The 13,108-nt window shown below is 35.4% G+C and overlaps 2 protein-coding genes across 14 annotated transcripts in view; one reads left to right on the top strand and one right to left on the bottom strand.

Moving 5' to 3' along the window:
- SCEL (sciellin) overlaps positions 1-13,108 on the top strand; it is a 398,872-nt gene that overhangs the window by 3,621 nt on the left and 382,143 nt on the right. The window lies entirely within an intron of this gene.
- MYCBP2 (MYC binding protein 2) overlaps positions 1-13,108 on the bottom strand; it is a 270,723-nt gene that overhangs the window by 214,786 nt on the left and 42,829 nt on the right. For all 13 annotated transcript variants that reach the window (XM_082434738.1, XM_082434743.1, XM_082434745.1 and 10 more), the window contains exons 4-8: positions 12,086-12,239; positions 7,871-8,067; positions 1,925-2,167; positions 1,621-1,692; positions 100-196 (exon numbers count right to left, since the gene is read on the bottom strand). In XM_082434738.1, coding sequence (XP_082290864.1) covers positions 100-196; positions 1,621-1,692; positions 1,925-2,167; positions 7,871-8,067; positions 12,086-12,239 — 763 coding nt within the window. The remainder of the gene's footprint in view (positions 1-99; positions 197-1,620; positions 1,693-1,924; positions 2,168-7,870; positions 8,068-12,085; positions 12,240-13,108) is intronic.

Genomic DNA, 13,108 nt, shown 5'->3' with positions numbered 1-13,108 from the left:
TATTCCTTGCTAACCATTCTTTACATGTCTCAGTGGCTTAACATGCACATCTCTTAAAATCACCTGTGAAGAAAACAGATGACTAGTTGAGTAACATACCTGGTAACATTACAGTACCATCCTGTTCCAGTGTTTCAGGGCTTATTCTTATGGCTGTCATGCTGTGGTTATTCATATCTCTATACAATAAATAACCCTGATAACAACAAAAAATTTTGCTATGTTATATGTTAAAATATTTTTTCATTAACCACTTAGTAGAAAAAGTAGCCATAGAGGTCTGTATTACATTTTTTTGAAGTACAATAATACAACAATATTGATGTCTAAAATACATTAAAGATTTAAAATAGAAGAACCTGAGTATATTGATACTTTAATAAGAGGAGGTATTATACACCACTGAGTATCAATTTAACCTATTAATTCTCAGATACACATATTAGATACACCACACAAGACAGTAAAAACATTTTGGTTATTTTGGTCAAAATTATCATATCACTTGCCAAGTAAATAACAGAAATGACTGCTGTTTCCTTTACAAATATTTAGGTTAATATTTAAAAATCAGTAGTGGTTTTAGATAGAATGATATGTCATTGAACATATTTCTGTAAATGTATTTCCCATGTTATTATTTCTTAGATAAAATACAGTAGTGGCAAATAAAAATTTGATACTTTAAACCAGGTTATGTTTTAACAGACAATTACTAAGTAATTAATTCGGTATTTAGAATTTAATTTCAAAATCTCCCCAAAAGTTGAGTAAGATTATTTTTCATGCAACAATAATTTTTTTAATTTTCAGAATGCTTTCAAATATCTTTTTTCATCTGATGCTGACAACAAACTTTGAGCTAGGCAAGACAGGAGTGCAGGGACATCTTTATTCTATATTCTTCCACAAGGAAACTTGGGCTTCACTTCTCAGGAAAGGATAGTATAGAGATAAACACTTCTGGCCCTCTGACCATCATTCATTTGCTTCATCATTCGTTTGCTTCATGCATCCAACTGCTGACACCCATTTGGCCGTGTCAGTCAGGTGACGAGATCACAGCATTAAGAGAGCAGTACGGGCCTAGCTCTTTTCTCTCATTGGGGATACTCTGCATGATCCTCCATGCAGGCAGCTATCCACTGGGCAGGCCACACACTGTTCCCCGGAGCGTACTGATCCAGACTTAGAATGAAGGAATTTGTGGTAAAAAGCTCTAATTTGGCTTTGGGTCACAGTTACATTCCTAATTCAGATTTGCAAATGATAAAGGTGGTCTTTGCTTCTTAACTAGAGGCTCTCTTAAACAAGAACTCCAACAGAAGACATACTTATTCCCATTTTACAGCTAAATCACACAGGATCAAATAAATTAGCTGAGTTGTCCATAGACACACAGCTAGTAAGAAGCAGGGCCAGACCTAGAAGTAAATCTCTCATGAATTCTAAGTCAATGTTCTTTATACTACACCATACCATTGTTATAGTCATATTATTAAAAAAATATGCTCTATCTGTTTAAATAGAAGTGATATTATTTATTGATTAAACAATTATGGACCACATATTTTAAAAGATAAGAAAGAAAAGTTTGGTTTATTGTGGATATTCTCCTACCTGAGCATACCCTAACCAAGACTTTTTTTCTTTTCTGTTTCTGATGCGAGATGTAGAATTATATATATGGCCCTGTGAAACAACAAAAGTTAGTTCTATCAACAATTTCATAATTAATAATCAGTGAAATATAACATAAATGGATGAATGACATTTAATATGTATGTTCCATTTTGATTTTCAAAGAAATAATATTACATCAAAATTAGATGGTACTCTAAAAATAAAGCAAGAAGCAAATAGAACACAATTCAGTATTAGACATAACTTCCACTATGATTAAGAGCTGTAAGGAATCACCTACCCTAACTGTTCCACTGTATCCAGAGCCTATTTTGTATAATCCGTCTTTGCATAACAGATAAAGAAAAAATCCATCATTCTGAAGTAGACATTGATCATCTTCATCAACAGATATTTCTTTTAATGGCCACTTGTGCATTAAAGCTGCTTTCTTAATGCCATTGCTAAACCAGTCTTGAATTTGAATTTTTCCCACCAACACTGCCTGTACACTTCTCTGTAGTGAATTTAGTATCATTGGCACCTAGTCAAGAGAACAAAAACACAAAAAGACATTTTTAAATGTCTCAAACACAAAACAGACAAGATAAAGATACTTTATTAATATATCATCATTTATAAGAAAAAAATTATTCAGAATGATCATGTTTAGCTTGTCAGCAAAAAGTACCAACTAGAAAATCTGTAAGAAGCAATTCTCAAGCAGGACAAAATAAAAATGTAAATCCAAAGAATATTAATTTGTATTTGTGACCAAAAACACTGAAATATGCATCTTTCTCCAAAACACCAGGCAACCAGTACTACCTGTGATTTTAAGTTTCATAAAATAAAACATACTAGATTAGTAAAAAGTATGAATACTGACATATATTTTTTGTATTAGAGTGCACTCAAGCCAAAATGATATCTTTGGTATGATATGTATATCCATTAATATACTTCATGATAATGAAGTGCAAAATTAAGCGTAAGAGAAATACGGCTGCTTCTACAGATGAAACAAAATTTCCAGTATTTCTCTTCCACTTTGCTTCTTTATTACGCCTAATACCCATTAACATCAACAATTTTCCATGATACAAAAACTTAATTGTATGAATTGTGTATTCATTCAGCATTCATTTAACCAATATTTATCAAATATCTATTGTTTGTTGTAAATGAGTCCTCAAAAGTTACCAGCATGGGGCCAACACTCGGCCACCAGAGAAAACTCCCTGCTCCTCATTTTTTGCCTCTCTTTCACTGCCCAAGGATGGCTGCCACACATCTGACTGCAGGGCAAGACCCTAGGGCACTGTACCAGCCCCAGTTCTCCGGCTGCACTGTCCAATACGGCAGCCACTAGCCACATGTGACTACTGAGCTCCTGAAATGGGGTTAGTGTGACTTGAGATGTGCTTGAAATATAAAATACACACTGCATTTTGAAAACTTAGTATTAAAAACAAGAGTATAAATTTTCTTAATAATTTTATATTGATTACATGTTGAAATTATTTTCTGGATATATTGAGAAAAATCCATTATTAAAATTAACTTCATCTGTTTCTATCTTTTGAATGTGGCTAATAGAAACATTTAAATTACATATGTGGGTTACATTATATTACTATTGGACAGTACTGTTCTAGAGGGTAGAGATTTCAGAGGGATAACTAACCCACTGTCCACAGATATATTCTCTTCCCCTTCGAGTTCTAAGGCCTCTGACCCAATCAAAATATGGAACTCTTACTTTTATAAAACTTTTATTTATGTATATGGTTGAATACTACAAATTCTCTCCCTAGAAGCAACTACGTTAAACTTAAAACTGTTTTGCCTAGAATCGATATCCTTATAGAATATGTCAAAGCTTCACTTTCAATTTTTTGGTTTTTGTTTCAGATACTTTCTGTTGGGTCTGTTATGAAAGATGCTGCTGCTCCCCTCTTCCCAAATCCTCAGAATTGAGCTGTACAATAATTTCTGGTTAAACCAGTAGTCAGAGGTCATTTCACTATGTCTGTGTGATCATGGTTCAGAACTGAGCCAACTGTATTACACACTACATTTCCCTTATATAACTTTTCTTTTCCTTCATCGAGTCAACAATTGCCCTATTTTTGCATTTGCTAAGTTTTTTCTATACCTACCCCTAAGTGTTCCTCATACTCCTCTCAACAGAGTCAAACACATCATTTCTACTTTTTCCCCTTGGCAACATCCCTCAAGAGGCCCTGCTCCAGTCTAGACTAAGGACAAGGGCAGGCACAGAGGTTAAAAATGTTCCATGCCTTGCGTGTTCAAAAGCATCTTTATCATCCCTCAAATATGACTGACAGTTGAGCTAGATATAGTGACATCATTTTCCCTCAGAACTTTGAAGGCACTGTTTGTTATTTTCTATGCCAGTGTTGCTTTTGAGCAGTCCAATGGCATTCTGCCTAATCTTTGGTACATAACCTGTCCTTGCACTCTGGAACATTTATTGTCTCTTTGTTGTGTGTTATGATTTTGCAAAGTTGTACCTGGTGTGAGTCTTTTGCCATTCATTGTGTTGGGCACTGAGGGTGTGTTCTGTCAATCTGAAAATGTGTATCTTTGGCGGATGGGAATTTTCCTTACAAAGCTTAGGTAACTTCCTCCTCTCTGCTTGAATACCTATTAGATATTGGATTTTCTGGAAGGATGCTCTAATTTTACTTCATATCACCTATTTTCTTTCTTTCTTTCTTTTCTTTCTTTCTTTCTTTCTTTCTTTCTTTCTTTCTTTCTTTCTTTCTTTCTTTCTTTCTTTCTCTTTCTTTTTTCTATTGTCTGGGGACCTCTTTAATCTGAACTTCTAACCCTTCTACTGATTTTACTGCTGCTATCTTATTTTTTTAACTTGTAAAAACTCTTTGTTCTGAGTTTTTAAAAAAATACTGCTGTTTAATGTAAATAATTTTCTCATCCCTCTTCAAAATACTAATTAGTTTTCTTAGAGCTTTTCTGTTCCCTATACTCTTTTCATCAAAGTTTCTTTTATTATTATTATTATTATTATTACTATTTTTACTGATTTGGGGGATTCTGTCTTTCATGTTAGTCTAGTGATACTTGGCTGTACATTTATTTTTAAAAAGTAAGCGACTAAACAACTGATAGGAAGCTGCTGTGAATGTATAGGGTCTGAAAGATAGTGAGCTCACCTCAAAATGATCACACTAAGTTTAGCAGTTTCATTGGAGGATCTCCCATACACCCCCCCCGCCCCTGCCAAATGTCTGCATCTATACGTCTTTTCTCACTTTTTCTCCACAGAAGCATCTGCCAGTCTTTTTCCTAGAAGCTATAAGCCTCACTCCCAGTGTACTGGGAACTCAGTGAGGATTAAGAAATTTCATCATCAATACGGAGACTTTCACTTAATCTCCATCTTCAGCCTGGCCCCTCAATTCCACTCTCAACTATGCCTGGTTTCCCCCGGCCTCTCTGGCTCAATTTCTTTAGACAGCAAACCTAACTCTTAGGGGTATGAGAGAAGGACAGCTGACTGGCTGGGAAGCGTAGAGGAAGGGCTCTGGGGTTCTCGAGCTTTCATTACACAGACTTCCAATCAATTTTTAGCTCTTCCCCTCACCACCACTTTCCAGGTATTTATTACTTCCAATTCTAAATCCTACCTATAGTTTTATGTGAAAATCAACTTACTTTCTATGGGCACTAGCCTCTTGAGAAGCTTAAGTTCTCCCCAATATTTATCTTCTAAAAATGTGTCCCATTCTTAAAAGTTTATACTTTAAAAAAATCCTTTATTATAATCATAGTGTAAACTGCAGGGATGGAGGGGAGAGCAGAAACTAAAGTGTCTTCAACATGGCTCTGTTTCTCTCATGCTTTCTAACAGGGTATTAAAGTTTTAAGAAAACCCAATGCTACAATCAGAAGTCTCAGATATACCCCTTTTCCTATCCTATTGATTTTCTCTCACCAACACTGTGGCAGGACCTAGAGAATTTATTCTGATAAACCAGACTTCCTTAAACTGAGGATTCCAAGTCATTCACCAGTTCTGGAAAATCTTAGCCATTATTTCAAATACTGCCTCTCCACAAATCTGCTACTGCCTTGTGGAACTCAGGTTGTACTGATACTTTAGACTTTCTCATTCTCTATCCATGTTTCTTGTTTTTCATATTTTGTCTCTCTGTGCCACATTCTGAATAATTTCTTCCTCTTTATCTTTCAGTTCACTGCTTCTGTCTTCAACTGTATTATCCACTGGTTAACTCATCTTTTAAGTTTCTAATTATAAGTATTTGGTTTTTCATTTCCAGGAGTTCTATTTGGTTCGTTTTCTGATCTGATTACTTTTTATGTCCTTATTCCTTAATAATACTTTTGATACTTAATAATAATACTTGAACTATACTGAATATATATACACATAGATTTTATACTCTGTATCAAGTAATTTCAATATATATAGACTTGGCAAGATTGATTCCACTATATTTCTTTCTACTAACTCTCAATGACGGTGCCTTTTTTCTATGTCCTTTCTGTTTGTGAGTTCAGATACAGCAGAGCTGTGTTTGTGGGAGGCCTCTGAAGTAGGGGGTTCATCCCTCCAGGACGGATTTTCGTCTCCTTCAATAAGGCACCTTACAGTACTACTACCAGCCCTACCTTACTTTAAACTCTCAGCTTAAGCTTTTTGGGACAAGATAAGTAATATGCATTTGGATCCCAAAATAATTTGAGATGTTACAGTTATACATTTTCAGACTTTTCTCCCCCCAGTCATAGCCTGGCCAAGAGAGTTTTGTGAAGTGAAGTAGGTAGGTGGAATGGGGCCAAATCATGAAGAACACTATATGCCATGTTAAGACAACAGGTTTTAATATGGCGTTTGGCCTGGAGTTGGGTATGTAGCGACGGGGCAGGTCTACAGAGAACCTTGGCTGTTGGTTCAGGGGATCAAGTAGTTTTGTGCAGCCTAGTGCTTGAGCATAATATTGCAGTCAGTCAGATATGCGTTCAAGTCCTGTCTCTGCTATATGACCACTCGCTACACTATAACTACACTAAGCTCCTTCCAGCCTTCAGTATTCCACTCTTACTCGTATTTTCATGCTTTAGCACACTCGTATTTTCATGCTTTAGCACATGGATACCAAGAACATTCTCTCTCCACACCACCAGTACCAACACCACTTCCCTCTGCACTGGCTAGTCTCAACTCACTGTTTAGATCTCATGTCATAACCTCTGGAATAAATCTGCATAAAAATAAATCACTGGATTCTAACATGTACATGTGTTTATGGTCACTATACTTTTAAAATTTGGCATTGATATTTGAATGTTTGTGTTTATTCTATTAAAATTTTGAAAGTATTTGTATATTTTAAGCATATATTTAAACTAAAATTTTGCTGAACCCTCAAAGCACAGCTGCAGAACAATTCGGAAATCACTGAATTAGAGGGACTTCAAAATAAGTAAGGACCATAAAAAGGGAAAAGAGGACTTCAGGCAGGACAAAAAGAGGGAAAAGAATAAGAATAGAAACCTAGAGTAAGGAGACTGCTCGTATTTGACAAGGGAAGTTCAAAATCGCTGAGTAAGTCACAGAAAATAGCCCATTTACCCCCTTTGCTATCTTTGGCCCGCTAATAATGGGATTGAGGCATCCCTTCCATGTGTTCTGGAGGTCATCCAAGGGGCCAGAGAAAAGCACATACCAGAGACTTAAAACTGTAACTTCTTACTCAATTTCCAGAACAGTCCAAAAGAATTAAATCAAGTTTGCCTATAAGTAGGGTTATATTTCCCACTACTAACAAGGATGAGGAGCTTATTCCACAACTGCATATTAAAAGTTCAAAATGCTATAGGTGAAGCTGAAGTAGTTCAGAAACAAATCAATTCATGAAAAACTATAATCAACCAATCAAAAATACAGTAAAAATGATATATCCTTTTCTTTCAATACAGAAAAGATATTTAGAAACTATGAAGGAATTCCATACTTGAAAATTCAGAGCAAGATGGGAGGCGGGGGAAGGCAGAGAGCAAGACAATGCAATGAAAAAGGAGGCTGTAGTGTAGCTTAGATTATTTATATATCAACCTTGAACAGATCAAACCACTATAATGAGTGAGAAAAAGCAGACACTGCTTTGACAGAAACTGAGGTGAAATTGCAACTTGGCATCCTATCAATTTCTAAGCAGCTAGAGATATGAAATACCTGAATAGTTTGGCAAGCATGGCTGCCATTGTTGGTGAGGATAGCAGAGATGGCCTGAAGTGTCCTTCCTGTTTCTCCCCAAGAAGCCACCAGACTAAAGAGACAAGCACAGGAAAGTGCTGTCAGAGACTGTCCTGTGCTGTCATTCATTCCAGTACTTCGAACAGTGATTTCCAAAAGGAGCTGGAAGAGAGACTCTGTGGATAAAACAGAACTCAATTATATTCATTTAACATACAGAACATTATATGGTATCTGTCTGTCTGTTTATACCTTGCCTCATTATAAAAAAATATTTAAGGCAGTTACAACACTTACTTTGCATTAGTTCCTTTCTAGTTACCCTTTCCCCCCAAAAGTTAGAATATTTATATAAAAATGACCTTGGAGAATATTTAGTGAACTCCTTATTTTTGTAAATGAAAAAATGGAATCTATCCAAGATCATTTAAAAGAAACTTGCTTTGAGGCACTCACAGTATTCAAGAAGCCTATCAAGTAGTAACAGACTACTCATTGCACTTATTTTTACCGTTTAGATTGGGAAAAATACGGGCATCTTAAAATGTTAAGTGTCCAGAAAATTATGTATTCATTTGCAAAACAACAACAGAATACACAAAACATATGCAATAATTTGTTTAATATAAAATTGGCTTTATCATGAACATAACAGCAGTTCACACTTGTAATTCATTTTATACTCTAGAAAAAACCTGCAAGTCAATAGGACAGATATCCCCTTTTCATGGATAATGAAATTGAGACACGGGGAGGTTAAGAGATTTTCCCTAAATCATAAAGCCAGATAGAGGCAAAGATGGAAAAATAACACAAGAATGTTCTATGGCCATCAGAGGTCTCCACACAAAACTCCACTCAAGATTAAATCAATAAACTTCTGGGTATTTCTTACGTAGAAGGGAAGGAGGATTTGAAAATCCTTTAGAAGTGCATACTCGGAGACACAGAGAGAAAGAAAAAAACAGAGTCAGAAAAAGAGAGAAACAGAAAAATTGATAAAGGTGGAAAGAGAGAGAGGGAAAGGAGAAGGAAGGAGGAAAGCAAGAGAGAGAATTGATGTACCGTAATTCTCTGCAAACTAAAAGGCCATCTGTGTTTTATTTGTTAGCTCACAGAAACCTAGGCTTCCTCTATCTAGTCCCCATCTTCCATATCTAATCCCTAATTAAGTCCTGTCAATTTTACTTCCTAATTAATTCCTCCACTTTTTTGCATCTCATCAGCATCTCCCCAATCCATGCTATCTATCACCATCTCTTAATTAGACTACTAAAAAGTGTTCATAAATTAGCTCCTATCATACACTTTTGCACCCTTATAGCCAAAGAGAACTTTTAAACCAAAAATCTGGTTTTCTATTTAAAATCCACTCACTCCTTTAATTCCCTCCTGCTCCTCTTCCTTCTTTCCTTTCTCCCTCCCTTCTGCACTTCTTTCTATATCCTTCAGTCTTTCCTTTATGCCATCTAACCTTCCCTCTACCCTTTCATCTATCTTTCTTGTTTGTCCATCCCTCCTCTATCATTATCCTTCTGCCCGCTCATCTTATAATTATTCAGCCAATATTTCCTGAATTCTTCTTGTACATCAGGAACTATTCTAGGTTGGGGTAGTACATTGACAAAGACAAAGAATGTCCCTGCCATCAAAAAGGTTAGATTCAAATTAAAGAAAACAGTGTAAGACTATAAAGAATTTTTTAAAAACCATAAGGAGACAGTGATGTTCAATTTCTCCTAGAACAATGACCATCCTCCTTGAACTGGCCTATCAAGCTCCACATGATCTACTCCCTGCCTTTTCCATCCCCTCACTCTCCACATCTAGTCATACAGCCTTTTCCCAGTCATTCTCCTTCCTACCTCAAAGCCTTACTGCATGCTCTCCATTCTGCCTGGAAACTTAGTTAACTCCTTCTTACTCATCCTTCAAATCTCATATGTCACATCTTCAGGGAAGCCTGTTATAAACCCCAGAACTCCCTCTTTCCCCCATGCTATTTATTCACATTTGTAGTCATACCTGTGTCCAACTGCCTGATGCTAAATTCCATAAGAACAGCAATAATGTTTATATTGATCACCCCTATATTATACACTCTTAGCACAGAACATAGAAGGCGCTATTACATTTAAGTGAATAATTGAGAACATATATTCTAACCTTAAACTGAACAGAAAGACAGATATAAGGGAAGGATTTTTTTTAAAAACTGGACAATCTGTAAATCAAATCCATCTGCAAAGAGAAGTCTGATGTATAATAATCATCAAGCTATCCCAACAATAAAAGAGATACAAATATACATATATTTTCATGAGTAACATGAAAAAAAACAACGTGGAAAAAGTGTAACTAATGTAATTATGATATTAAATCAAAGGAAAAAAAGAGACAGATTTCAATACAAATTTTGATTTAAAGAACCAAATTACTACTTACACCTTTGTGCCAATTAAACAAAATAAAAAGTATGAAGTGTTGATAAATGCCTGAACAGAAAAATAAGTCAAAGCAGTGAAGAGATCAGAAAAGTAAGCATTGGAAGGATAGAAGAGAGACCAAAGACAGTATAGCAGCATTTGAAACTGTTAGTAAGAAAATAAAAACAAATTAATCAGGAGACCTAAGTTTTGACAGAAAGAAGACGATTAAGCTAAAGCACATATTATAATTTTAAAACCCAGTATTGAGAAGATCTATTTTGAAAAGAATAAAGGAGAGGGACCATTTATGTATAAACTGAATATAAGAGAAAGTATACAACAAATGATAGAAGACAACAAAATGGCAGAAGATCTAGAAGGAAAGCGAGGATTAGCATGTTCAAAGTAAGATATAGGATATACTGTTTTAGTGGATATTTTAAATACTTCAATTATTTGCTAATTTACAAACCAGAGCTAAGGTTAACTAGCAAAATATTCTTAAATAAAATTAATTAATTTAATTAAATCTTCAATAAAATGCCATGAAGTCAAGTAGTACATCATAACAGCAATACGATCACTGGTGCTACAGTGACAATAAACAAGGTGCCTGCTTCTTAACATATGCAGCTTTATTTGGTAGTAGCATTTCATAACATGGTGGATTGGGGGGCTGTTGTTGTTTTTAAAAATCCTCAGCTTATTTTCATGGCCAGTTCTCCCCCCACCGACTAAAACAAAGCAGTAACAAAACAAATGGAACACAAAAACTAATCACAATACATGACCAAAAAAATAACAATCTGACATGTAAATTAAAACCATGTAATTAGGTTCTCACACGTGGGTCTAACATAATCCAAATAGCCAAGTAGAGAAAAAGGACCAAACTCTAATCCAGACCGGCAGTGTGGTCCCCAGACCAGCAGCACGAGCATCAGCATTACCCAGAAACGTACTCCAAATGCAGATTCTCAGGTCCCATCCCAAATCTACTGAATCAGATACTCCACACTTAGGACCCACATATATGACTGAAACAAGCTAATGCTTGAGATTTAGAAAACTAGACTCTTTGAAGGCCCACAGTTAGCATCAGAGAAAAGCAATTAGCCTTCAAAATTAAGCTTCCATCTCTACTTCTCTTCCTTAAGAGTCCCCATCCTGCTTACAGGATTATGTGTTGAGCCTAGGTCACGGGCATGAAAGGCAGGCATTCATAAAATTCAAATGCACTTTACAGAAAGCAAACATTTTTACTTAATGGAAGTTGCTACTAATTCAAAAGCTTTATCTTTAACAAAAATAAATTTTTATTTATCATGAACACAAAAGAAATGTCCTCTCTGTTTAGAAACTAATTGTGTTGTTTTGGCTCGGTAGTATCTGTTCCCTCTTTTCCTACTTTTTTAACTCTCCAAAGTAACGTGTAAAGTTAGACCAAGTCGATGTTAGCTATTTTGGCCAAAGGTTTATTAAGAATGATTTAAGTTCATAGTGACTATAAGGCTTGAGGATTTTTTCTGGGTTCCAAGAATTTATATTTTGCTTTTCCCCATCATAATAATCAGGAAATGACTGTGCATGACCTATAACTCTTAAATCATAACACCAGGGGAACACAGCAAAGTAACTTAAAATTTATACCCCTGCTGTTTCAGCATCATAAACAAACAGAGACTGAATTACAGGCTGCTGTATGTGCTCCATAAGAGAAGCTCTTTACATTTAAAGGCTTCATTCAATGTGCCTAAGCTCTTACCTAGGACCTCGGGTGGCTCTGACTGGAGGCCTTCTGGCTGCTGACCCTGAAGCACGTTAAGCAGGGCTTGGAGACTCCTGAGGCACAGGGATGGATGAGAAAATCGCGTCTCCTTGATCAATTCAAAAACTTCACAGAGTCCAACCTCAATGATCTATTTAAGATGAAAAAAAAAATTATACTTTATAGCATGTGAGCTAATAACACTTCTCAGGCAGTAAAATCGGTACAGCTTACTTCCACAGCAAATGAGTAATGGTACAATATTTTAAAGGCAAAAAAAGTCATCACATAAAAAAGAATAAAACCCAGTGTGTTTAATTTCAAGATTTAGAAAATCGTCTCGTAACACAGAAGGTTAAAAAATAGTGGCACTACTTAAAAAGTAGTTTCAGGATAATGAAGCCATAATAAAACACCATGAAAATGGTTTAACAGTGAACTAGGTACTAGACTGCATTCACTCAGAAAAAAATAAACTATTAATTTACAAAGTTCATTTGGCTGTTCTCAAGTCAAAACTGGCACTCTTCTGTTACGTTAATTATTACCTATATCAGAAAAGAAGGCAATATAGTACATATGGTGAAAAGATTAAAAAAGGAACTTTTCATCTTAGCCTTTCCTATATGGCACAATCACCATATTATTATTTGTAGATGGTGTCCCTTATTCTTGTAGGATTTATCACAAAAAGAATTAAAAACTGCCTAGCTAAAATATCATGGCTATTTTTACTTTAATTATCTTATTCCTCATCAGGACCAAGAAAAATATAACTCAGTATCTAGCAAAAGATAGATAAATCTGTAACTAAAGACTGAGACAGCAAATGTGATGAACTCGTATAAGGAAATACCTTCAGAGGGCTGACAGAACAATAGACAATGCAATCCCATTTCTCAGTCAATGCCAACATTTTAAAAAGGAAATGTGTAAGATCTTCTCAAGAAGTGTTCAGTTATTTGGAGAAGAAGTAAGTAACAAAAGAAGTTAAAACTAGATTAATTAGTAGAAATGCAT

Source organism: Balaenoptera physalus (assembly GCF_965194825.1).
Source record: "Balaenoptera physalus genome assembly, chromosome: 18".
NCBI classification, from domain to species: domain Eukaryota; kingdom Metazoa; phylum Chordata; class Mammalia; order Artiodactyla; family Balaenopteridae; genus Balaenoptera; species Balaenoptera physalus.
This window is presented reverse-complemented; position numbering and strand designations above follow the sequence as displayed.